This window comes from Macrobrachium nipponense, chromosome 28 (assembly GCF_015104395.2).
Source record: "Macrobrachium nipponense isolate FS-2020 chromosome 28, ASM1510439v2, whole genome shotgun sequence".
Classification (NCBI taxonomy): domain Eukaryota; kingdom Metazoa; phylum Arthropoda; class Malacostraca; order Decapoda; family Palaemonidae; genus Macrobrachium; species Macrobrachium nipponense.
In genome coordinates this window covers 30,084,594-30,110,921 of record NC_087217.1, presented here as the reverse complement: position 1 = coordinate 30,110,921, position 26,328 = coordinate 30,084,594, and the positions used below count along the sequence as shown (strand labels likewise).

Below are 26,328 nucleotides of genomic sequence, written 5' to 3'. Positions count from 1 at the left end.
AGCACCCCTTTGGTCCCTAGCTACAACAACTTTAATCCTTTTTACTGCACTCTAAAGATGCCACTAATACTAAGTATACAGATGCAGAAAGGTTGACTGAAGGTAGCTTAGATGCAGGGGAAGGCTTCTAACCCACAATTACCTCATCCATAGACAAATCATCCCTAAATAACAAAATATTTCTTTCAAGGTCAATCAAGTTGGATTGGCTGGAGCAGTTTGAATTTAATAGGTTATTTATGATTAGTAATTTCAAATGATTATACATGTCCTTATTTGTAGAGTATGCTCCACAATCTTTTGTCTAACAGACAGTGAGAATTTAGTTTAAAGAGGCTTGAGTCTCATGGACTTCTTCACTTTGTGTAGTTTGGAAATGGGGCTTTGAGACTAGTGTGGCTGGGAGGAGGGAACTCCTTATAAGGTTGATTGCTTTGCTTAAATACTCTGTTTATGATTGCCGTATCAATCAAATATATATGCTTTAATTGCAAATTAGGTAAAAAGGTAGAATTGCTGAATATGTATTCCAAGAATATTTATACCTTTTAAAGTATAAATCAAGGGCCTAGTACTTGGTAGTGTCTTCTGGAATGAAGAATTAACAATTTAACATTGTGAAATTTAAGAACTATAACTCTTGAAGTATAAGTGAAAGAAGATGGGAGAAATAGATGATATGAAGAGCAAGCAGGTTGAATGCACTGCACTGGTGAACAGCAGAGGTTGCTGGAAACTTAAAGGAAGACTGGCTCTCCTTCACTACTACAAGATAAGACAGTGACTGTTACTGACTAGTTACGGTATTCATTCATTACACATAGACCTTCATGGTTTATACCTCTTAATTATGGAAAAGCTTGCTCACTGGTTGATTAACCACTTGTGCCATGTGTAAGAGGTGCAAGTCCCTGTCATGGGACAAGATCAGGCAAGAGAGGCCTTGTTTGGTAGACCCTTATGTTTGGTGAAGCATAACTAAAAATAAAAACTAGGACAGAGCCCATTATTTGGAAAAAAAAAAGATAGAGAGAGAGAGAGGGGTATACTTGACATCCCAGACCAATTGTGATGCTAGTATTCCCCTTTGATCATATTTAGATTGGTGGAATAGTAGATAAAGATATCTGAGTATTGAGAGGGGAATTCCTTCTACAGTCCTCAAATTTTGTCTTAAATCATGATTTAATGTTGCAATTAAGCTGGTTAAAGTCAAGCATGTAGGAAATCATGATTTAATATTGCAATTAAGCTGGTTAAAGTCAAGCATGTAGGAGCTAATGGAACTGCTGTATATTGCCCTAAACAGAAGACACCTTTGGCTCAAGTCTTTGTGAGCAAATGGTGTGGTTTTCCAGAGCCTGAGTTGTGTTCAGTGGCCTTCAAATCTGGAGAAGTCAAAACTTTGCTTGTGGCGTTTGATAGTTATGACAGCATAGACCCTAACAGGATCTTGACTGCATTACCCAAGGGACTAAGTCTGCCATCATGCCCCTCAGAATATAGGCCCTTTGTAGATCTACAGTTGGGGTTTCATAAAGGCTTAAAGTTTTAAAGTACTCTTGTCAATATTTGCCAACTTGCAGATTGCTATAGATAAGGATGCTGAGGCATGCCTTTGACTGTGAATCATAAAGCACTTACGTACAAGGTAAGATTATTGGGAATGGCTAGATCTTTGAGTAATATTTTGGATAAATTTCTGATTGGCTAAATCCAAAGGGTCTGTGTTGATGGCCAGTTTAGTAGCTTGATTTATATCAGTTGTGGTGTTCCTCAAGGAAGTGATCTTGGACCTTTGCTCTTCATTAAATATGATAACTAGTGACTTGTAGCAAGATCTGGGGAACATTGCAGCAAGGTCTGGAGAACACTGCAACAATTCCAAAATTAATTCTACAAAGAAGCAAAAATTAAGAAGATTTATCCAAAAATAAAATAAAATATCATACTAATTAGTAAGGACAGTCAGCTTGCCCTTTGCCCTGGATAAAGAAAACTAATGAAAGGGAATAGCAAAAATAAAAACCTATTTCTCGGCCTAACTAGTTTTCCCACTCGCTGCCTAGTCATTGATAAGCACATGGCATTTAAAAAACACCCAAACTTGATAAAAATAATAATATGCACACAATTTTGAAAGTATTTGACAACTGGCCAAAAGCAAAAGTATCAGGATAAGTGAATAATTGTGACTACTAACAGTTACCAACATTGGAGCTATAATCCTGACAATTGAGTATTACCAAGTTAGGTGCAGGAATCGCACTAAAAACTTTTTGAAAGGAAAGAAGTGAAAAAGATGGAAAGGAACAATGAATTGGCTAATGAAACCATGAGATTTGGGTTGGAATAATGCTGGAAAATGGTGTTTCTGCAACAAAGAAATTATATATGGGCTATTCTGGACAAAGCTGTCAACAGAATTGCATTCTCAGAAAAAATAAGAAAAGTGAGGTGGCATACTTGTACTGAAACTACCATTCGTCTTTTGTTTTTTAGCTAATAGAATGTTGGGCATTCGGAGTCTACTGATGTGGACTTGATGAACTAATCATTTTTGAGTGTTTACCCATGTTGACTCTTCAGACTGGCCTGAATTTACTCATGGGGTGTGACAGATAGAGCAATGTATTGTGAAAGAGACCAAAGGAAAAATGAGTAATGAAAGAGCCATAAGATTGCTGTTGAAGAGACATTACAAAGCATTTAAGGTAAAATTGCTGTGAACCATACAAGGAACACTTAAAATGGATGTTTTGGCTTTTAGTTGTCATCCTAGATTCAGGTGGAAAACTCTGCACAAATGTTCAGATTATATGTCAGTGCAAGAGGTTTTTAGTTCCTTTTTATATTTATAAAATTTGAGATTTTTATTAATGTTATGTAGTATAGTACGTCATTAATACCAGTTCATTGAAAGGTAGACTTTAAAACAGTTCATGTCTCTTCTGTGTGGATACCATATAGAAAGGTCTAATTTTAGCCAGCTGTAGTATCAGATACAATGTGAAGTATGGAATTGTTCAGTTTAGGGAGTTTGTCCATGTCATGTATAGCACAATTTTGACCTGTCTATGCCTTCAGATACTGTGAGCCCTTGGTATTTTGAGAAGCTGATTTTCAGGCAGTATTATTTCTTAGAATATAGTAGTGTTTTAATTGTGAAAATATATTGATATTTGAGTGGCATGCCCTTCTACAATTTTAACACATTATGCTTACATAGTTCATGCTAACACATCTAGGGAAATATTAAGAGACAGTTTTATGCAGTTAAAAAAATAGCTAATCACTGTACTTTAACGTGGCATAAACTTTGTTAATGTGCTCCATATACAGTAGCAGTATATAGGTTTCTTATTTTTATAGATAATCAGATCAGGAATGCATTAATGTTTTCATGTTTTGTAATTATTATATATGCTTTCTTTCTCATCCTTGTCCGTAACTTCCAATAATGTCTGCCACTCTTCGTGACTTGCAACCTTTGACTGATATTCATCACAGGACAAAGTAAGTTTTAAACTATGTCATTGTGCTATAATTTTGTATGCTGCGTGCAAATGTGTATGTGTGTTAAGGTAGCGAATGTAAGTGTGAAATTGCATTATTTTGGTGTGAAGTAGATATTGTTTATGTGATGCTTCACTTCATATTGCTTTATATTCATCATCATGAAATTGAATTAGTCTTGTACTTAGAAGATTTGCAAGAGCTTCTAAAATTGATTGGTCTTAGGATTACTATATAGTAGTATACTGTAAAATTTTCATGGTTGATGTTTCACTTTTAATTTCAGAACTGAGTGTAGGTTATTTTTAAGGTATTTTTTTCTTGTAGTCAACAAAAACTAAATATAAAAGTGTAGTTTTTGATATATTTTGAAGGGAATCATTTGAGTTCCCACCATTGACATCATCCATATCCAGTTGGTTGTTTCAGTGACCAATTCTTATAATTTTCTTTTGGGTTTGAATTCTTTTGAATTCACTGTTAAAGAATTGTTAGTTCTTCCATCTGGCAAGAAGATCTCTTGCTCTTGTAAGGGTTAAATCACTACTGTCAAGCTAAGTAAGACAATTTAATTTCTCTTGTCTTCTTAATAAGGTAATTGTTAGTCAGGTTTTTATGACTTAATTTCGACAATACTGCTAGTTGCTAGCATATATTGATCATCTGTTCATCTTGATTTATTCAAAGCTTGTTTGTTTTGCTGTACAGTATTCACATACAGTGCTATATGTACAACAGTGGAAATCCTGGTTTTGTCTCTCAACTTAGGTACAGATTAAGCATGAAGAAGTTGGTATACTCTATATATTCATTGTAATTACTTCTAGTTATTGAATCCTGTCATGGTGAATTTTCACTGTCATAAGCATTGCCACTTGCAGTATGACACTGCAATGTTTGGTTCTTTCTTTGATAAGATGTTTTAGATTATTGGAAATGTTTCTTCAAACAGTTAGGGCAAATGGTGGTGATAAGTTTAGTGGTTGTCATTCTGGTTGTGAATTTCATTTTGTCATGTTGCATGGTTTGGTGGTTAAGTTTTCCTTTATTTCGTATTTTGTAGCATAAATATTAAATTAAATTGTTGTTCTAATTACAAATCCTCAAGTCATAGCAAGTTAGAAAGGTGAAATATAATTACATCTTTCAAGAACTTGATACTATTTGATTGTCATTTAAGTTAATTAGCTGCTAACAAAAATGTATAGAACTGAGTTTTAATCCTTTTGGGTGTGAGGAATATTTTTAGTGTATTTTAGTAGTTTAAACTTAATGAAAGAATCTTCCCCCTTGTACCAAAGTTAAACATGCTTGGATTAATTGTAGAATGCTGAATTAGATGTAGCATACCTGATTGTTTGGATGGTTGCCCAATTCAGTGCTAGCACTGAAAATGTTGCAGAGCTTATGAAGTACTATATGAAAAATGTAATTTTTTTTTTCACTTGCAGTGGTATTAGCCTTTTTGACTTTTGGTAGTTTATTTGTCAGCACTGAGTCTTCTTGAAAGTTGGTTTTAATAATCTGCATCTAGGAGGTAACAACCCTTGATGAGTTTTTTTGATATATTAATAAACCAGAATTCAAGCTAGGTGTTTTTGTACTTTTTAATAACTTTAGGCTTTGAAGGTCGTGCCGTCAAAGATAGCAAGTTGTTTTTGAAGGATTATGATGTACACATGACATCTTTAGGCCTTTGAACCAGACCATCAAATTTAAATTCTTGACAACCCATAGAATTTATAAACATTTTCAGGTCAGTAATAATGGTTACTACTGTATTTTTTTGGATCGTAGGACGAAACAAGTGCTAGGACATACCCTATAGTAATTAGGCAGGTGTTTAGAAAAATTATGAATTAAGAAGACTGCATTATTTTATTTGTTACAACAAATTATAAATTCTGAGACAAAATTTATAGTTATTATTATTGAAATATACTTATACATATTTCATACCATTTCTCATAGAAATAACTTGCTTGTCCCCCCTTGACCAGCTGTTTTACATCAAACTTTTGTGTATCAGCCGATACTTAATGTTGCTTCAATAAAGTGGAGGGCGGTTTGTCCCTTTGCATTGTCACTGCCACACTTTTTATTAGGGTGTGAATATGCATATTATTGACTAAGTATCAGTTTTTTTTATGACATTAGTTGACATTACCTAATGTAATAGAATAGAAAATAGTGTAAATATGTTACATTGTGTAGACAGGAGTGATATCCGTTGTGTTTATGAACAAAGCTATAGTGTCATCTGTTATTAATTTTGGTAGCAAGAAGAAACTTCTGTACCTTTTATCACATCACCATCACAGTTCATCACTTCATCAGAGTTTAGCAAAGAGAGTTCTTATCTTGATACAGTAACACAACCTCTAAATGGATCAACTTACCAGGCTTCTGTATGCATTAACTCCATTATGATGATGATTTTTGCTTGGCTACTAGTTTATGCTAATCATTGCTGCTGTCACAATTCCAAGAGGTAATTTCTGGCCTATATTGTAAGGCTGGTTAGTAATCATATGTATGTTGTTTGTTTTGTTTGAAACAAACAAACAAACATATGTATACTTACTGTAATTCTTAAATAAAGTTATGTACGTATATGGTATGATGCAAATGGGACATATACAGAATTTATTACACATCAGTGGTAATTATAGGCTTATGTTATAGGTTCTGGGCTTGGAAATAGTACTAAAATAACAACTGGGGTTCGTCAGGTTGGCAAATGCACCTCCACAATTTGACCTTCAGAACCAAGTTGCAGGTGGATTTTTATGTTTACATTAAATTTTGGAGAAAAATCTTATTTGGGAAATAAAGTGGACAGAAATGTAAGGTGTTCAGTAGTTGGAAGATACATTGTTGTATCAGATATATTGAAGTTGTTTGGAAATGTGATGAGAAGGGGTAAGGATCTGTTTGCCAAAATAGGAATTCTGGCATAAAAATAAACAAGACTGAAGTGAGTGCAGAGAAGTTTTTTTTTTTTTTTTGTGTGTGTAACCCTGGGAAGGGAAGACACTGACCAAAAATTGGTAACTGCAGAACATTTCTTTAACAGTTCTGTAAGAAATGGAAAGTGTGAAGCAGAATTTGTATGTACTAAGTAAAGAATTTGGAGTTAACTAGCAGATTTTAGGAACTGTCCTGATGAGTAAGCGTTAACTAAAATGAAGTGGTAAATTATCTGTTCTTGGGAGTATGGGTTAGGTAAATTTTTGCAAATGCCAGTCATTTTAATTTGGCTATGAAGGTAGTTCACATGATATACTTGCAGGGAGCTGAATTGCTTATACCATAGCGGTAATTTTTGAATTTGGAAAAATGTGGTATTTATAGGGACCATGTGATATGGTAAGTTCTAATAGGTTTGTAAGATAAGTCTAGAATTTTTATTGCCTTTCAGCACTGAACTTCAAGTAGTTGAAATTTAGTCAAGCTAGGGATTGAGCTGGGTTGTTGGTGGTACGTTTTAGTTCTGCAAATGACAAAGTTGATACTTTGTTTTGTTGTGGTAATATTACCAGCTGTTTTAAAAATGATGGGAAATTTGGTTTTTAATAAAAACACTGCCCTAATTGTTTTCTGTATGGGAATGAGTTTGAAGTCTTGAAAAATGTTGTTCTGTACAGCGTATTGCTCGAGTCAAGTATTGTGCATTATCTGTAGTCAGTCATATCAGAACAGTTCATTAGTTTCATTGATTTAGCATTGATTATTTTATTTTTTTAAAGTCAGATTTTTATGATAGAGAAAAACCTTAATTTGAAGTGCAGACCATGAATGATGGTCTATTAATGATTGGTTTGTGATAAAACAAAGCAGGTCTTTATAATGTAAAACTTATTTTTGCACATAAAGCCATCAGCCATGTATAGCCCTCATTTATAGACATTCAGGCCACAAGTTAGATTTTTAAATAAATCAGCTCTCATTAGAGTGAATTTGTTAGCATATTTAGTTTATTAGTCATTATCCATACAATCAAATCCCAATCATACTGAGGAATATACAAATAAACTGTAGTGGTAAATTTAAAAAGGCAAAAATTAAGAGTAGGAGATGGGTTCTGAAGGATAATTTTTATGCTTGGCAAGTTGTGTTATGAGCCAAGAAAGTGTTTGTTTAGAAAGTAGTACAGGTAGAGAGTTGCATTTTCTCCAAGGCACTTGTGTCCAACTGAAGCTATTTACTGGAAAGAAAATGATATTGAAAGTTTGGCTTTGGATGATATCCATACCAGGAGTGTTGTATTTTTCCCAGTAGATAAGACATTGCAAAGAGGAGTTGCATAAAGTACAAGGTATTTTGTGTGTACATTTTAGAGTTGTGTTTTGAAAGTACATCACAGTCTCTCTCTCTCTCTCTCTCTCTCTCTCTCTCTCTCTCTCTCTCTCTCTCTCTCTCTCTCTCTCTCTCTCTCTCTCTCTCTCTCTCTCTCTCTGCAAAACATAAAAAAGTTGAACCTGAGGTATAGTTTTCTGTTCTGTCTAGGTAATTCCAGTACTAATTCTTAATCTGATGTGCAGTATTTTCCCTTAGTCTGTTGTAGAAAAAAAAATATCTAAAACAATTTGAATAGCAAATGATTTTAAGTAGGGAGATTTTTTGTCTAGAAATTGTGCTTTATGCTGCTCAGATTGTTTGCACATAAGATGTACGTACTTGTTTTTTCAAGCTATTGGCAGACTCGGTTAATGGTGATCCAGTTTTATGGCGCTTGAAAATTGACGATGGCGATTTAAGGATCCATGACAGGCTGAGTTTCGGTTACCGGTGCCATAACATACTTAACAGTGGTGCCATTAACCGGTTATCGGTGCCATAAGCGCCATAAATCACAGTTTTGATCAATGGTTTTCACTTGGCACCCGGCCGAGAACAGAACACACACACACACACACACACACACACACACACACACACACACACACACACACACACACACACACACACACACACACCCCCCCCCAGTAACTGGGGACTGCCTGTATATACCGATGATGGACATAACAGTTATAGCACTTAAGATCTGAAATCATGTTATAGTTCATGGAACAAGTAACTGTTCTTATTGGAGGCTTCAGTTTCGTTACAAATTAGGTCATTGTTATCCTTGTTTTTCCTTTATATTCCATATATCCAAGTATAATAAGAAATAGAAGTTTATGATTTGTTGTATTTTATATTACTGTTGATATAGTATTTTGTTTCATGTCTTCTAACTGATTTTTTCATCACAATGCCCTTTTATTTTATGAAATTAAAATATTGCTTTTGGTATTTATACTGTCTGAAGATGGGATGATTTCCATTTATTTTGAGTACTGGCAGATACATAGCATGGTAAACAGGACTTCAGATGACAGCCGCCTATTTGCTTTAACCCCTTGTTTTTATTATCACCATTAACTTCATTTTGTTATCACCTTTGAATATTTAAGTAGGGAAAAACGATTTGAAGGCGTAATGAGCTGTCTTTTGAACATCCATTTAATTAATTAATATATTTTTACAGAAATATATATCAGGTTTTCTGCTACACTGGCTAAGAAGTTTCCAAATTTCTGAAAGTCCTTTGTGAGAAATGCATTGTTACCAACATGTTCTTTGAAGGGAAAGATTTTATTTTAGATATCAAGTAGGGCACCATTACCCATGTGGTTATTCCACTTGTATATGCAGCACTCAGTACATGTATCTGTTACTTCATACTGAAAGTAGGAATTTATTTTGAAACATGGCATTGATCCATCATGTAATCTATTGCCATAGAACATTGATAAGTTTTGTGTTTCTCACTGACTGATTCCATTCATCTGTGGATTACCCAGATTCAGGTCAGTTGTATTTTTTTCCCTGGAGGTATGAAATGAGTCAGTTTTTACCCTGGGTTGGACTTATCCATTTATTTCTATTGCCTTGTTTTCCTCATTCAGTAATTTTCAATCGTTAGTAGGTTGAATCCGTCAGTTTAGTTTTTTATAGTTAACAGCTTCACAGTTTTATGACTACTTTGGGATGGTGGCTGTGCATTGTTGTTAATCAACATTTAGGAATACATATATGTGTAGTGTACAGTAATTAGTTTTCTTTTTTCTGGCTGAATTGCTAGATATATTGAATATTGAGCAGTGCTTTCTTCCAATCTTTGGTATGTCCTAACATGAAAACCTTGGAGGCTGCAAAGGTGACTGCAGTTGTTAAATGATGAATACTACCCATTTATTGGCAGTAATGATTTTGTTCTTGCAGTAGCAAAGAAATGTCTCAGGTTTGTCTTGAATCTTTTGCTTTTTTTTTATTTTTACAAGAGAGACAGAGAAAAGCTTGCTTAATTATTGGCATACTTTATGCTTCTCCTCTTCGTTAGTTTGAGCCCGTATTTAATAAATTGAAATTTTTTTGTAGTGTAGTGCTTTAAAGAGAGTTCAGTCTTGTTTATGATTGCTTTCAACATTGTTCCCTCCCCTTTCCTTTATGTAAGCAGGTTCAGCTTAATCAGCTTAGCTACAGTGCAAGTGTAGTTCAGTTACCTTTCAATAGTTCTTTATTATTGCATTTCAAAAAGGTGGGATTGAGAGATAGAGGATGTATTTAGTTCTCCTTTGTATTTCTGACAGGTCTGTGGTATATTAATGCCTATTATAGGAGGATTGAGGAAAGTTTTGACCCTATTCATATTGATATAATTTTCAAGAAGCATTGAGACTATTCAGTAGATCTTAATATGCAACTTTTACCAGGTATCAAATTGCATTTGCACGCCTTTAAGAGTTTTTAAGTTAAATTTTGTGGTTTGTTAACCATTTTTGAGATTAAGAATATAATTCTAAAACTGCCCTAATTAAGTACAGTAGGTCCTGTTTACTGGTGGCTAAAACTGCAGTCGGTATGACTGGATAAAATGTAATTGTTCTTTTTAGTGGTTTGCTGTCATCTTCACAACCCGTCATCTTTGGAATATTGAATTTGACATTAAATTAAAATATTGAACCAATTGTTGGATTCAGGGGTTCATCAATACAAGAAAACTTACATTGAAATTGTATTTTCATGCTCATCAACCTACGCATAACCCACACCACCCAGTGCTTAAGTGTAGAGTGTACAGAACAACATTTACAATCAGGCTTATATTTGGTGACAGCTTTCAATCAACAATGTGTATCAGATCCTTGAAAGGCATTTTGTCAGAAACGTTGATTGAAATTTATCGCATTAGTGAAATCTAGAAGTTGCAGTATATTAGACAAGATCTATTAGAATCATTAAGAGCAAACCCTGATGATTTTTGGACTCGTATTATTTGTGATGTGCCATCTTCATGTTCTAAGATCCTTCATCTTTATGAATTTGAAGCTCTTTGCTGAACTTCATTGTTTTGTTTTTTGACAGCCCGGAATAATGGGTTGGGATAAAGTTATGTTAAGGGATTATATAATCCTAAGGTTGCATATGCAGCCAGAATGAGTAGTAACTGCAGGAGTAATGCATTACCTTAAATCTCTTTTCAGTACGTATAGTATATTGCATGTGAGAACCATCAGCAATCAGTGATAAATTGATTTAATGACTTTCCATTTAGTGAATATTGAAGAGGCTTTTTGTAGTGATCAGGCAGTTCTTGGAAGAAACTACTAGTTCTATGTTTTGGATACTTTATTTTATACCGAACACATTAGACAATATGGGCAACAGTAAAGATTATTGGAAAACTGTAGGCTCTGCAATATGAAGTATGTATAGTATGGAGTTATATAGGTATGAAAGTAAATATTCTTGGAGCTGTCAGAATTGTGAACAGTTTGTCCATTATTCCTGTTCATATTAAAACAACCAAGTATGCATATTATACAAGGTACACAATATAGTGTTTGGACATTAAATTTAATGAGGCACAAAAAAAGTCTTATTAAATCCAAATACATATATAATTTTTAATTTAGTGAAAAAAACTCACTTTTGAGTGATGTTGGTAATCATTTATGATAGGTTAGGCAAGTCAGTATTATCGGAATGAATTATCGATATTTATTAGAATACTGTAGATTGAATTATCCTTGTGGAAATTGTTGGCTATGGTATTTGTAGGTATTCTAATAAAGTGGTAATGTTATCCTTGAATGGGTGATTGTTATAAAGTAAAAGTATTTGTTGATTATTGTTTTGGTATAAATTAGATAGGCTAGTTACAGAAAATGGCTGTAAGAATTGAAATTTGATGATGCTGCCATATCTGATATGGCTTTATTTTGGCCTTTTCAGTACAGTATACTTATAAAATTTTCATTTTGTCATGGTAGTATTGTGGAGTGTCTTTGTTTGTCTCATCTGCATAGAAATTATGGACATTTTTTTTATTTTCTTCAACTGTAGATCTTGTTTCAATCGATTATTGTCTTGAATAGGATGTTGGCGAGGAGGAAGTGAGTGGATTCAAGTTTGTGGAGATTCATTTGACAGTACATATTTTGTTTGTTGATAAGACTTAGGCAGTTTTCATGTGGTAGCATGTGTGTGGGTAAAATTTCAGACGTGGTAAAGTGAATCATGAATGAGATTATTTTCAATTTGACTTTATTCACATGTGGTACCCATATTTAAGTGTGCATGGAATCTGTGTGTTTTGAAGTTTTATTGTGGTTAATGCTGTATTAAATGTTCTGTTGAGAGAGATAAAGTATTTCATGACATATATTATGATGTGTTTGGTTTCTGTTTACTTATAAGCCATAGTCATATTATAATGCCAGTATTTATTTATCAAGCAGCCCAATGGCATTCTTGTCACTTACTCTTGTACAAATTAGTTGACTACTTTTCCAATTCTTTGCAGGACCATCTATGAAGCATGTAAATAGTATCCATATTACAGTGATATTGTACAAATGCTACCTTTTCATTTGTCTTCTTCACCACAATGATATATGAATTTGACACTGCCTTTCAATTTGAAGTTTTTCTTTTCCAATTTCAAGTACCAAAATAGTTGATTTGTAGTATGGATCAAGTTTTGCATGGCAGCATTGTAAATGTTTTTGTATATTTTTCTTATATGAGCATCTGTTTTTATCATGATATTAAAAACTTTATTTTTACATTCGTCAGGTCATCCACAATTAAGTAAGTAAAGATAACAGTAGTTATATTAAGTATAATTAGATTAATTAGAAGTAGATATCAGGTTTCTAGTTGTAAGACAGAAGCTGGTAACTGCTGCTGCTCTCATATAATTGTGTGAGAATCCTTTTAGAAATAAAAGCAGCTAGGACATTGCTTGTTTAGTACTTGTAAGTCACTCCAAAGATTTCATGCTATAATTTTTTCTTGGTGTTTCTCTTGGTGATATATGTCATCATCAACTTAGTTTTTGATTGTTATGAAAATTAATTTTGATGGTAATGTTTACTTTAAAATAAAGTTCTTGGTAAAACCCAAGAAATTTTTGGGCGCAACTAAAAGTACTAAGTATTCCTTAAGTGTTGAGGCTTGAAGAAGTTGTTGGATCTTCAGCACTGTTGGAAGTTTAAATTAGAGCTCCTTCCCAAACCCCCATGTCACCTTGGCTTTTGCATAAATGTTTAGTTTTTTCTCAACCCTATTGAATTAGAAAGGAAGTGATTGGATCCTGAGACCTGTTTGCAGTTGTCACTTTTGGTGTTAGTTTTAGAATAGCATTAACAGTGTTCCTTGGGTGTTGAGATAAACTTAAACTTCCAACACTTCAGGATATAATTTTTTCCTGGATGAGAAGGCAGCAGATGTGTCATTAGTTTTGTGATTGATTTACTGATGTTTTATGTGCTTGTAACCTACATTAGATAATCGTTTTGGAAGATTGATTTTATCTGTCACTGTTCACTTCAGTGATTTATTCATGTATACTTGAACATAACTAATATTACAATTTCTCTCTCTCTCTCTCTCTCTCTCTCTCTCTCTCTCTCTCTCATTTGGCTTAAAATACAGATTACAGGATTTGTGATATTTATGGCGCTATGTGGATATGGCATATTGAATATGTTTACTTTTTTGAATTCCAAATTAACTTTTTTTAATATTCTCATTTTTTCATATGGTGAGAGATTAAAATGAACTATACTAGGAGTTTAGTAGGAAATAGGTATTCAAAAATTTTTATGATAGCTGGAGAGTATTTTTTAAAATTTTGTGTTCTCATGTAATGTTGGAGATGATTGGTGGGAAGGATTGAGTTTCCAGTTGAGCGATTTTTTGGGAAAAAGAGGTGTATTAAGCCAAATCAGAAATTATCTTTCTCTCATTTAACACTTTTTACAAGTAATTGTATCTTTTGGACAACGTTTAAAGAAAATGTTTTTGGTTGACTTAAAACCAGTACGTATGTGTAATTGGGAAATAAAGGCTGATTGCTAAAGTTTGCTGCTATGATATAGTCTTACTCATATCTCATTGTGGTTGTGGGGATATTCAAGGTGAACAAGCCAAAAAGGTAAATGGATTATGATTTATCTTTTTCAGTAGCAGCGCAGCTTTAGAAAATGGGGCTGCTTTCAAGGAACTAGAGGAAGGTAGGGGAATGATAGAAAGAAGTTATGCAGTTGGAAATCATTAAGAGAGAAGTTGTAACTTGCTCATTTCACTATACCTTAATTTTTTCTTCCTTACTATATATACCTACAGTAGTGGACTCCAAGATACATAGTTTAATTTCCAGCTGAATGTATATTGGATAATGACTATAGAGAAAATAAACAATTTATTAAAAATTGTTATACCATTAGTGAAATGTGATTAGATCATTGATATTCTTACTCCACCCCTGTTTATTGTTATGAAATCCCATATACTGTTTGTTTTTAAGGTAATAGCAAAGATTTGGAAGGACTTTCATTTGTTAGGTTGTTATATGAATGGGATCTTAGTTTAGTATGGTCTTTTTGCTCTACCTTTGAAAGAGCTTTGGGAATGTAGATAGCTTTGATATGAGATTTCATTTAGCATACCATATAATTTGAGATATCTTTTAGGATGCCATATATTATGAGATTTCTTTTACCTATACCATATCTCTCATTGTTACTGTATCTTTCCTTGCTTCCCTATTTCTATGAACAATATAATTGATATAATTTTTTTGCAAGACAAATGCATATCTGCTGCCTAATAATGAAACTTATTATTTGAAATATTTCTTTATGAATGAAAGTAATGGTTAAGGTTTGGTGTAGTGGTTTTAATGATGTATTGGGTACCTTTTTTGAACTATTAACTTTCTTGGGGGGAGTCTCCTTTCTTTTAAAGGATTAGGCAGTATGTCAAGAATGACTACAGTAAATACAGCACTATAAATTTAAGTTGTTCCTAGTCGGTTACAGCCTTCGCCTTTAATTTATGAAGCATGATCTGGAGTGGCCGTTGAATCTTGGTAATTAAAATAGCAAAGGTGGGTGGGTCACCCACACCATCTTCTCATTCACCTGTTCATTGTGTAATTACTTTTTGCTTGGTTGTTTTGTACTATGATTATTTTTTTCCAGTTAAGGAGAACAAACAAGACCAGCACCAATGCGGTCATTGATGACTGTGTACATACGTAGTTGCTTCATGTCTCCCCTATTGATAGACCCACACATATATATTGTACTATTTGTAGAGGAAGGGAATATACTCATTCCCTTCCATGTGATAAATATGCCTCTTTGGCTTCACCTTAGTTGGAGAAGTTTGGCAAGAGGGGGAGGAAGCCGAAGAGGTTTCTGCTGTATTCATCAGAGGATATCACTCCTCCAGAAATGCCGGCAAATCCTTGTTAAACCTTCTTGCCTCCAGCTACCATTCCTCTGACCCTTGCCTTTGGTTTTTCATCTTATGTTATGATGGGGATCCTAAAGAATGATCCTCTTTTAACTACTTAGAAAAATCTGGCCAACTTGGAGCATTCCAGGTAGTATGTTGCTTGTTGTGCTCAAGGACTTGCTTACAGGAAAAAAAACTAACCAACCAGCTACTGACATATTTACTACTGATTCTACAGTTCCAGGATTTTCCTCATTTACAACATATGATCCCTAAGTGGCTAGATGATGCCTATAGCTGAGCAAGCTGACATTGTGACTTCTTTTTCCCTCAAGCCTTGACCACCCCATGGTTGTGGCAGTCAACTAGTTAGATAAATTGAAGAAGAGGAAGAAGCAATTTTGTTGTTCATCCTCCTTGTCTTGTACTTCATCATCATCATCTTCCTCCTCCTAATTGTCAGATTCCCTTCCTCAATATAGGAAGGAAAAGGAGAAGTCTGCTTGGGATTTCACCGTGTTGATCTTCCTCACAACAGAGGAGAAATACCAGTTTTTCACCTTTTGAACATCGTGCCTCTAGTCAGGTATAGTCCTCTGACACATGTCCACTAGAACATAAGGTTCACCCCCTTGCCTTTCCTTTGCTTGCTCTCAGTTTCAAACTGGAACGTTGCTGCAAAGCTACTTTACTACCCCTGCTCTGGAACTCTGGCCTGGGTTCAGGGGTGGCTTGTTAGTATGCTACCCTCCTAATAGCTTTCCCCCTCAACCTGGGACCACCTTGACGTGGTGAGGGGGCTCTTGAACCCCAGGACTTTGTTCCTGGGTTCGAGTCCAAGAGTCCCATATATCATAATAATATTTCTTTGGATTAATGTTTGTGGAATTTTCCACTTTTGCAAAACTTTTATTGGACCTGATAAACAAGGAAAGATATAGCTGGGACTGGATTTATATCCGAAGTTAAATAGTGGAAACTGTGGTAGGACCTTCAACTACCCGATAGTGTTCGGATCTGAAGGATGTCATCGATATCTCAAAGGCGGAACTATTCTTTAGGGCTGGACCATGGATTCCAGGGGGGTCTGGTTCTGGTGATAGGACTCTCGGAATTCTTTCGGTTTCCTCATAACATGATTAGGGTGGGAATAATTGCATTCTTGTAATACTTTCAGTCCCACCAAGCAAGTTTAGCTTACACTTAGGCCACACTAATTAGTTGTGCCATCCCCTTTGGGGTAGGTTAGGGGCGTGGACATATGGGAGTCAGTTCTCACTTGTGCCATTGGTGAAAGAATAAACTCCACGAAAGGCTGATGATATTTTTTTAAGGTTTTAAGTTTTTTTTTTCTCCTCTCTCTAATCTTTATTGAAAATATAAATAAAGATTTGAGTACCCCTGGGCTCTCTGATGACACAGTTGCAGTACAGTTGATGACTGCTGGAACCCCCTCCCCTTGCATAGTTGTAGATGACAGTAGCACGTTAAAGAACCACCATCCTGCTTTAAGTAAAGTATCAGAACACCTGTCAGGGTGCAGTAGCATTAAAATTGAAAAAAAGTAAAATCCTCTTGTTAGATTCCAATGTTGTAACATTGGAACCATACATAGCAAAAGATAACTGAATCGGAGGTGAATAACCCTCCCAGCCCCCCAACACTGGCATCACGCACAAAGCAGGCCCCAAAAGGAAAAGAAACTTCCGACTGGACCTTACACTGGTTCATTTTGACCACTTTTTTGGATCAGAGAACTGGTGAAGATTTCTGATACTTTAAAGCAGAGCATAAAATTTCAACTGCTATAGTTGAAAACAGATTACTGAACCTGTGTCCATCCCAAGAAATGGACTGCAGATATACCAAAACTAGTGAGAGGTTACTAGAAGTAACCACTAAAAACAGTCCACTGCCTTTTTTAACATAAAAGAAATTAATGGCATAAAAGTAACTATGACAAGCCAGGAAAATGACAAATTTTCTAAGACAATTTGTATTTTTCCTAGCTATAAACCTTAGGTCTTAACAATAGGATAATTTTTAGCGCCTAGCTTGATCCGGTTAAAAAGCAGATGAAAGCAAGGAATCTTTTGATATCTGGCAACACATGCTTAGCTCGGGTGAGGATTGGTCAAGGACAACACTGCTACGCCAGTCTTTCCCAACCCAGGATGACTTAACAAAAAGAGGGGCGGCTAGAGGCGGGCAGTGTAATGTTAAGACCTCAGGTTTGTAGCTATGAAAAATACAAATTGTCTTGGAAAATTTTTGTCATTTGTTCATACTCAAACAAACCTTTGGTCTTAACAATAGGATAGACTCATACTTGGAGGGAGGTATAAGACATCCTGGACTGGCTAGGGCCTACCCACCAGTCCAGCTCTCAAAAGGAATGGTTTTTGGAGAGGAACTGAAGCCTTTTGAGAAGATAGATAAATTGATATCTAACCACTCGGACCCTGAGTGACTTACAATGATATATTGTGGAGCATGACTTTTGTTATCTAAATGAAAGTGATATTCCAACATACTTCTCTAATACTCACTTAACTTTTTCCTCAGTTGACATCTCATTATGTTTAGTTGATATAGCCGAGAGATTTGAGCGGAATGTTCTGGATGACTTACACCAGTGACTATTTCCTCATTGTCCTAAATTATTTAAATAATGCCACATTATCACCACCTGTAAGATTCAGTATTCAAAATGCTGATTGGGATAATTACAATCTATTCACCTGTAAAATACCACCATTTCCGCACACTCAAAGATCACGGTACTTCATGTGAATTTTTCACAGACTTTATAATAAATTCTGCTGGCAAAAGCATTCCTAAAACTAAACCACACCCCAAGAAATCCTTTGTTCCATGGTGGTCTCCAACCTTAGCGACCTTAATAAAGATCAAACACGTATTAAGTCATATTAGCAGACTTAAAACCCACTTGAAATCCCTCAGCAAGATGCCTTACAGTGTAAATATTCTAAACAAGATGGTAACAATAAATATAACAATCACTTGCATGAAACCACTGTATAATAAATACACTGCCAGATTTTTCAAAGCTGTAATAGCGGGAATAATTTTATCATGGAGGAAGGAATTGTGTGTCAAACTTATCTTCGAATACATGTGTGAAGGATATTGGGCAAAAGATAAAGAAAAATAATGGTAAATTTGTAAGACCACCTAGAAGTGCACTATACCAAGATGGGAAAACATATCATGACCCATATGAAATATCAAATATAAGTGCTTGCTCTAGTCTGAACGCACATTTTCAAGCCATAAGAAAACAAAGAAAATGTATGAACTAAACAATGCTCTCAACTCATGTCATCCTTTGGCCCCAGGTATAACAGTATTTGGCTGAAGCGTGTTTTCCCTGACAAGTGGAAACATGCTATTATTATTCCTATAAGTAAACCAGGAAAAGATGCAAGTAATCCATCTAATTACAGACCAATATTTTTCACAAGCTGTTTATGCAAAATTTTAGAAAAATGGTCAATGCACAACTAACATATTTTATCATCGAGGAATCCATACTAACTCCAACACAATCAGGTTCAATAGCTGGTCAGTCAACCCTAGATCCCCTAACATTTAGAGGACCATATCAGGAAGGGCTTTGATCAGAAAAAATTGACAGTAGCTGTCTTTTATTGATATAGAGAAATCATGACACAAAGTGGAGATTTAACATCATGCAAAAACTCCACTCAATAGGGTTGCGGGGTCACCTGCCAATTTTTATTAAAAACTTTCTTACAGACATTAGTAGAAAATTCGTATTCAGAATACTTTAATTTAGAAGAAGGAATTCCTCAGGGCAGTGTCCTGAGTTGTACTTTGTTTGCCTTGGCAATTAATGGCATCACCGCACATTTACCAAATGGGGTTAAAAATAGCTTATACATTGATGACTTTGCCATATACTACACAAGTAGCTCCCTGAGACATGCCCAAAGAGTCCTCAATACTGCCATCACAAATATAAGTAAATGGGCAAATTCAGTTGGATTTCGTTTTTCAGCCAATGAAACAAAAGCCGTTGTTTTCTATAGACAAAATGTGGCAAAAAGACCAAGAAATCAAACTCCATCTATATAACACTGAAATTGAGTTATGTGCAAATGTTAAGTACTTAGGATAATGTTTGATCAACATTGAAATTGGAAAGCACACATCATTTATATCGTAGCCAATGGCATAAAAGCCCTTGACCTATTAAAGAAACTATCTCACTGTACATGGGGAGTAGGACATGACACCATGCTAACATTATATAGGACATCAGTTTTATCTATAATAGACTACTGCTGTCCTATATATTCTTCAGCATCTGAAGCAACATTAAAAACTTGATGTATATCATCACAAAGGAATACGCTTATGTACTGGTGCATTATATAATCCCCAACAAACTCCCTTTTAGCAGAGGCAGGCATACTACCTTTGAGACATCACCGCAACTTGATAACACTATGTAGAGGCCTTTCCCTACAAGCAGGATCATCTCCTGCATCTACCTGCTTCCTGAATTGTAATCCTAGGATTGAACATCATGGTGCTAGCTCCTTCCCAAAAAGAGCCAAATACTTGATGAACTCATATAATATATCACCAGTTTTCCCTAACAATAGAAGACCCACCACCTTGTACTCTGAAATGAATAAAAATATGCACCACTTTGTCTTATCTTCTTAAACGAAATGTGACTAATACAGAGATTTACCGCCAACTTGCCCTAGAGCGCATCCAGAAAAAGGGAAACCAGTTCATGATATATACCGATGGCTCAAAAAACAATACTGGAGTTGGAGCTTCAGCTTTCTCGAATAATAAATTAATCAAAGTAGGCCTTCCTTTAATATCATCTGTCTTTACTGCAGAACTCTCGGTAATATGAGAAGCACTTGACATAATATCTGAAAGGCTAACAATCTCTTCAATAATTTTCAGTGACTCGTGTAGTGCTATTGATGCTATAAACAAGTACAAATCTTCAAATCTGTTTGTCAAAGAAATCCAAATAAAAATCCACCTACTTCTCCAATCTGGATTGTCAATAAAAGTCTGTTGGATTCTGGCATATGTAGGAATTGAAGGGAAGAAAAATGCAGATTTAGCAGCTAAAATAGCATGTGGTATTACCCCAACAATTTCATATGCCCCGTATTAGACTGAATAGCATCTGTCAAATCTCTAATATATCAAGAGCGGCAAACAGATTGGCCTTTGGTACCAATACCAAACAAGCTGAAAATGATAAAATCTGAGGTATACCCATAGGTTTCATTGTCTCAAAAAGCAAAATCTAAAGAAGTAATATTAGTAAGAGACTCCATAAGTATTCTGACCCAATGAAATGTAATGGATGCCAAGTTCCCATGACTGTTCAGCACTTACTCGTGGAATGCCCAAATTGGATTCATCAGAGGTGCTTTTTTTTTTTCTTTTTGTTTGTTTGTTTAGATCCAACAATGTCGGGAATTCTTGCTGAGGGTAAGGATTTCTCACTTAACAAAATTATGTTCCTAAGTAAAATTTTTATTTTTCCTCCGGTTAATCCCGGGGAACCAGCCTGAGAAGAGCCTTTTTTAGGCTCAGAAGTCTCATTAAACTAATCTGTTATCCTATCTTATCCTAATAGCTTTGTGAAGTCTAAATAGAGTGGGCATGCACACCCTGTTTTTGCTCTCTGGAATAGTGAGCTACAGGGCAGGATCTCCCTGTCATTCACCTTCGGCCACTCTTACTCAAAGAGATTTCCGTTTGAATTCTTTCACCAGTGTGTTTCAACTTCTTGCTCCTCTCTTTGATCTCCATACTCAGTTGTGAAGGAGTATTAGATTTGAAAGGTGTCAATGTTTAAGTCCAAATTCTGTGTGGAGTGGGATCCTATAGGTACTGGTCTGCCTCTTCTGTGTCTGTCGAGAGACTCGTCTGGCGCTGAACTGCATCTGGATCGAGAGAAGAGGTAGAAGTCTGGTGTGTTCACCTTTCTTCTCAGAGAGAGGGGATGACCACTCAGGACTCTGGGGATTTGTTAAGTCCTGGAGGGCCTGCTACTTAAGAGCCTCTTCGTGTCAAGTTGGAGTAGTGTTTTCAGGGGGTTATTTTGCTCATCGATGAGCACACTAATCTTTGGGAGGCAAGTCCAACTTTCAACTTGCCCATGATTTTAACTGTGGAGTGGATTTTAGCTCTTGATATGGAGGCAAGGCAGGCAATCAGGTTGCTGTGGTCTCAGCTCGTGATTGTTTTAGGAGGTGAATGCCCTGATCTGCAGGTCTAGAGTTTGCATGCCTCCGGTCTTCATTTATGAAAGCCAGTGGTTGTATCCTTGTAGGAGCAAATAAATTTTTGAAGCAATTTATATTTTTTCTTTTCATACAAACCAGATCCTCTCTTACAAGTTGTATTTATCTGAACCACCCTGTTTTGTCCCTGTGGTGGAAGGAAGGAATGAAGTGGTGGGGGTGGTTCCCCCCTCGACCCCCATATCTCCACTCTTTTAAATGCCTTGTTTACCAAGATTCATTAACCATTCCAGCTCGTGCTGAAGGATACTATATAAACGAAAAGCTCATTTGTATACTTATGAAAAATGCAAAGTGCTTGAAAAATATATGATAATGGATGGTTTTATTTAAAACATTGTAACACTAAGTCCAGGATAAATATTGTTGTTCATAGATATGTCTATTAAGAATTCTTTTCACAGATCAACTTCAAAGTAAAATATGAAATTATTAATTGTTACAAGTTGATTTTTTGTGTATCATTGTTGACTGATGCTGCAGTACTCTTTCATGTTGATAAATTTTACCATAGTCTGGTGTTGGGAAAACTTGTTTGTTGTAATCAGTTGTTTTTAAGGTTAAAGGGTTAATATATTTAATTTATGAATGCTAACAATCTATTTAAGGATACTTATTTTTACTTTGAGCTTTATAGTGCTCTTAAATGCATGGTGGATAAGGGAGACATATTCACAGAAATTTCTGATGGCATTGGGGCACTTTTTTACATATAAAATTGTTTTCGTATGTTGCACTTTAATAAATAGTGAATGAATTATTGTTCGTTAGAATAAATATGAAACAGTGCAGGGTGTAGTTTTGTTTGTTGCATATATATTTAGCTGCTACTTTACTTTTATTGTGTATTATGTGTTGCTTAATAGGTATTTATAACCCAGTATGTTTATGACTTAACTACGATACAGGCACCACAAAGCTAGATTTGTTCTTAATTGGGATACAAGTTATTGCATTTTATGAGGCGTGCCTTAGTGCACATGCATGAACTAGCTGTGAGCTTGGAAGCCAGTGTATGTCATGATGGAGATGGGGAATAAATGGGTGAATACCCTTACTCTACCCATGCTATCTAGTCTTTTTTCTTTGGCTAGCATCAAGAGTAATCCACAAACCTCTTATTATATTTATGCTTTAGCTCTTGGCAGATTGATAATCAAGTTGCTTTCTTAGAAAAGAAAAGAGCAAAGATTAATGCCAGGTGATAACTTTCCTCACCTTGAAGTCTTTTTATATCCCTAGCAACACTTCCTTTTAGCCTTTGTTCTATTGGTGATTAGGTGTGCGGAAGCATCTTGTGGTGGTTTCACTATTGACACTTATTGTCCTGACACCAGCTTATATTTGGAATTAGTCAGTCAGTCTTCACCTCTCTCTCTCTCTCTCTCTCTCTCTCTCTCTCTCTCTCTCTCGCTCTCGCCTCTCTCTCTCTCTCTCTCTCTCTCCCCTCTGTAAACCCCTCCCAAATCATTGCTGTGTTCAATTTTATTACTAGATAACTACAGACAGTCCCTGGCTTATGTCAGGTTTCCGGTTAAGTCGTTCCGGACTTAAACCGCTTGCCTCATGGCACAGTTGACTACAAACAATTTTTCAGCGCCATAAGTGGATTTACAGCCCTGTTACCTGCTTTACAGCGCTGTAACCCGGACTTATGGCACTGTAACAGCGCTGTAAGTGCTATTGATTCCCATTATAATTTTAATGATTCAGGTTAAGGCTATTTTCAGCTTACATCGTCCTGCGGGGAACGGAACCCTCATTGTAACCTTGGAGACTACCTGTATTGACAAATACTAGTGGAAAAGTAAAAATTATACAGAGAATACCATTACTGAAACATAATACTAATTTAATTTTCAAGAAAAACCACATGATGAAGACCACACTTTCATATTCATAAATTGTTGATGACCACCCAGTACATTTGGAGACCTCTTCGAAGATAAATTTCTGAAGAAGGCCAATGATGTACTTATACTTTCCTAATATCATGCGATCTAGGAGGGTAATGTGGGTTAGCCTTTTTAATGATGGACACTAGATAGATCAAGAAATAAATTACATCGATAAAAGCTTGGGTGCATTAGCATACCTGGAATGGTTCAGAAAAAGGGTACTCAACAAAGCTAGGAAGTTTTTTTTACAGAGCAAATGTACAGAGTATATGGAATAAAGAAAACAAGAAAATAGTTGCCCTCCCTTTTATGCCTAAAATGAAACAAATCACTTAAAAATGAAAGAAAGTAAATATAAATTTGTGTATACCTTTGATAATACCATAAAAAACAAAGTATGTAAAAATAAATTGGGAAGAAGACAGTAATACAGATATGTTGGGGGGTTATACATAATCAATTGCAGCAATTTTGTAGACAAATATGTGGGGGGAATCAGGTAGGGGAATAAGGACTAGAATCCAAGAACACAGAAGGGCAGTACAGTTTAACTCTCAGGGGAGTGCTTTAAAAACAGTAGGCTTATATCAAAAGCAATAAAATCAGTAATAGGAGGGTGGTAGAAGGAGCACTCATCAGAGAGATTAAAGTAATAGAAGGAAACAAAGGTTTTACCTTAGAAGGTCCCTTAAGCCGAGCTTTGATATTAAAAGAAGCTGAGATTGACCCTTCTGACCTGGAGAGTAGGTTTTCTGCCCAACAGACTTTTGGTGACCACTCACATACCACAAGGGTGAATCTCGTTGACCATCAGCTCAGGATATCAGAGAGACAAGAGGGGATTAGCAACTCTCAAGGAAACCAGAACAGCCATCACATAAATGACAGCTCAACAAGAAGAACTTCCAGAAGACTTCTGGGCCCTGACCCAGGCTGACAATCTACACATCTCTTGAAAATGGACCACAGATAGGGCCTGAAAGTACTCGAGTATGGAGTGAAATAAAATGTAAATACTTATAAGTAAACATGTTATACACAGTGATTTTATGGGTTTCTTTTTCAAACGAATTATTCTTAGCCCTTGTAGGGAGAGTGGTTTATTCGTGCTAGGATGTAGTAAAATCGGACCTTCTGGGATGTTTGTTGTGACCTCGAGGTAGACCTTAAGTGCTTGAACGAGGCATAACGTTGTCTGCTAAATTGAGTTTTTGTATAAGAATAGATTTCCTTCTTAAAGGATTCTCATTCTTGGCCAGGAATGATGGACCAGGGGACAATAATAATTGCTTAGCAGGAGCTTGTGTGATATATCGTCCCCATCTGAGAGAGCCATATTCACAAATATGGGCTCCTGATGCTAATGCCACCAAGAAAATTGCTTTTTGAAGTGTGTGAGTTGTGGTTGTGTTATGTCCGTTGAATTGAGGGGTGCATAAAAGTTTAAGTGCCTTATTCAGGCACCAAGTAATTGGAAGTCTTTCGGGAGTGGGTCTTTTTAGAGAAAAAGACCGCTGAAGGGAAGTGATAACTTCTACACTGGAATCAATCCCGAATCCATAAAGCAAAGGTTCTGTTATTGGTGTCTTGTATGCCATAATTGTTGTAACTGCAAAATGTTTGTCTTCAAAGAGGTGTATAAGAAAATTTAGAAGTGTTTCTACAGAAACCTCAATTGGGCCCTCAGTATGGATATAATCTAACCATATTTTCCATACGGACCGGTATTACCGGATAGACAATGTACCTAGCAATATTGGGTGAGTAGTTTTCACAGTAGATTATATTTAAAAATTCCACACGTGAAGGTCTTTGCTTAGAAAGGAGGATGCGTAAACAACTTTCCCTCCTACTATTCCCTCCTACTATCTGGGATAGTACAGCAGACAGTAGAGGGATTGATCTCTTTGTCCATTGTTGAAGTACTAGGCACCAATGCCTATTTGGCCAATTTGGGGCTATTAGGTAAGCTGTTTGTTTGAAGGTTAGGAGTTTGTTCAAAACATTCAAAATCTGTGACAATGGAGGAAAAGGGTTTATCGTCTTCCAGTTGTTCCAGTCTTGTAGGAAGCCATCTCTTGGCTGTTGTTTGACTGTCCAAATTTGGGGACACATAATGGGAGTTTGTGGTTCTTGTATGTGACAAACAGGTCCACTTTTGGTTGTGGAAGTAGGTTGTTTATTGTTTGAAAAGAGTGGTTGTCCAATGTCCACTCTTTTGAGGCTGTCATCTCCCTTGACAAAGTGTATTACATTGAGAGACCCTGTAAGGTGAATTGCAGACAAATGCCATTACTTTACCTGTGCCATCCAAAGGATGGCTAACGTTAACATATTGAGGGGAGGTGAGTGTGATCCCAATTTCTTGTTGCAGGACATTGTAGTCGTGTTTTCTAGAACCAACAGAATGCGTGTGTCTTCTGGGGGTTTGAGTTTCTTGAGAGACAAAAAGACATCTATCAGCTCCAGGAAACTGGTATGACAATTATTTAGAGTAGCTGACCACCTCCCTGCCACATGACAATCCTCCCAATGTCCTCCCCAACCTGCCAACAAGGCATCTGGCACTATGAGTATTATCACTTTTACTGATGGAGGAGTCAGGGTGACCTGTTTTGCCAGAGATTCCTTCTGGGTCCATGGTTGAAGTATCTCCCCAACTTTCTGATTAATTTTGTTAGATTTGTTTCAGGTTTTTTTCCTTGTATTTGACAGCAAAAATTTTTCACATTTTTCAGTTGCAATCTGAGTATTGGATCTATTACTGATGCCAACTGCAGCAGACC

The 26,328-nt window shown here is 35.8% G+C and overlaps 1 protein-coding gene across 22 annotated transcripts in view; it reads left to right on the top strand.

Annotated features, from left to right (window-relative positions):
• LOC135201636 (phosphatidylinositol-binding clathrin assembly protein LAP-like) overlaps positions 1-26,328 on the top strand; it is a 485,987-nt gene that overhangs the window by 166,466 nt on the left and 293,193 nt on the right. For 20 of the 22 annotated variants that reach the window (XM_064230718.1, XM_064230715.1, XM_064230716.1 and 17 more), the window contains one exon: positions 12,643-12,657. The exons of 1 other annotated variant lie outside the window; for it this stretch is intronic. In XM_064230718.1, the coding sequence (XP_064086788.1) occupies positions 12,643-12,657 (15 nt within the window). Of the gene's footprint in view, positions 1-12,642; positions 12,658-23,808; positions 24,552-26,328 lie in introns of those variants that run through there. One more of the 22 variants, XM_064230726.1, reaches the window with a different exon arrangement.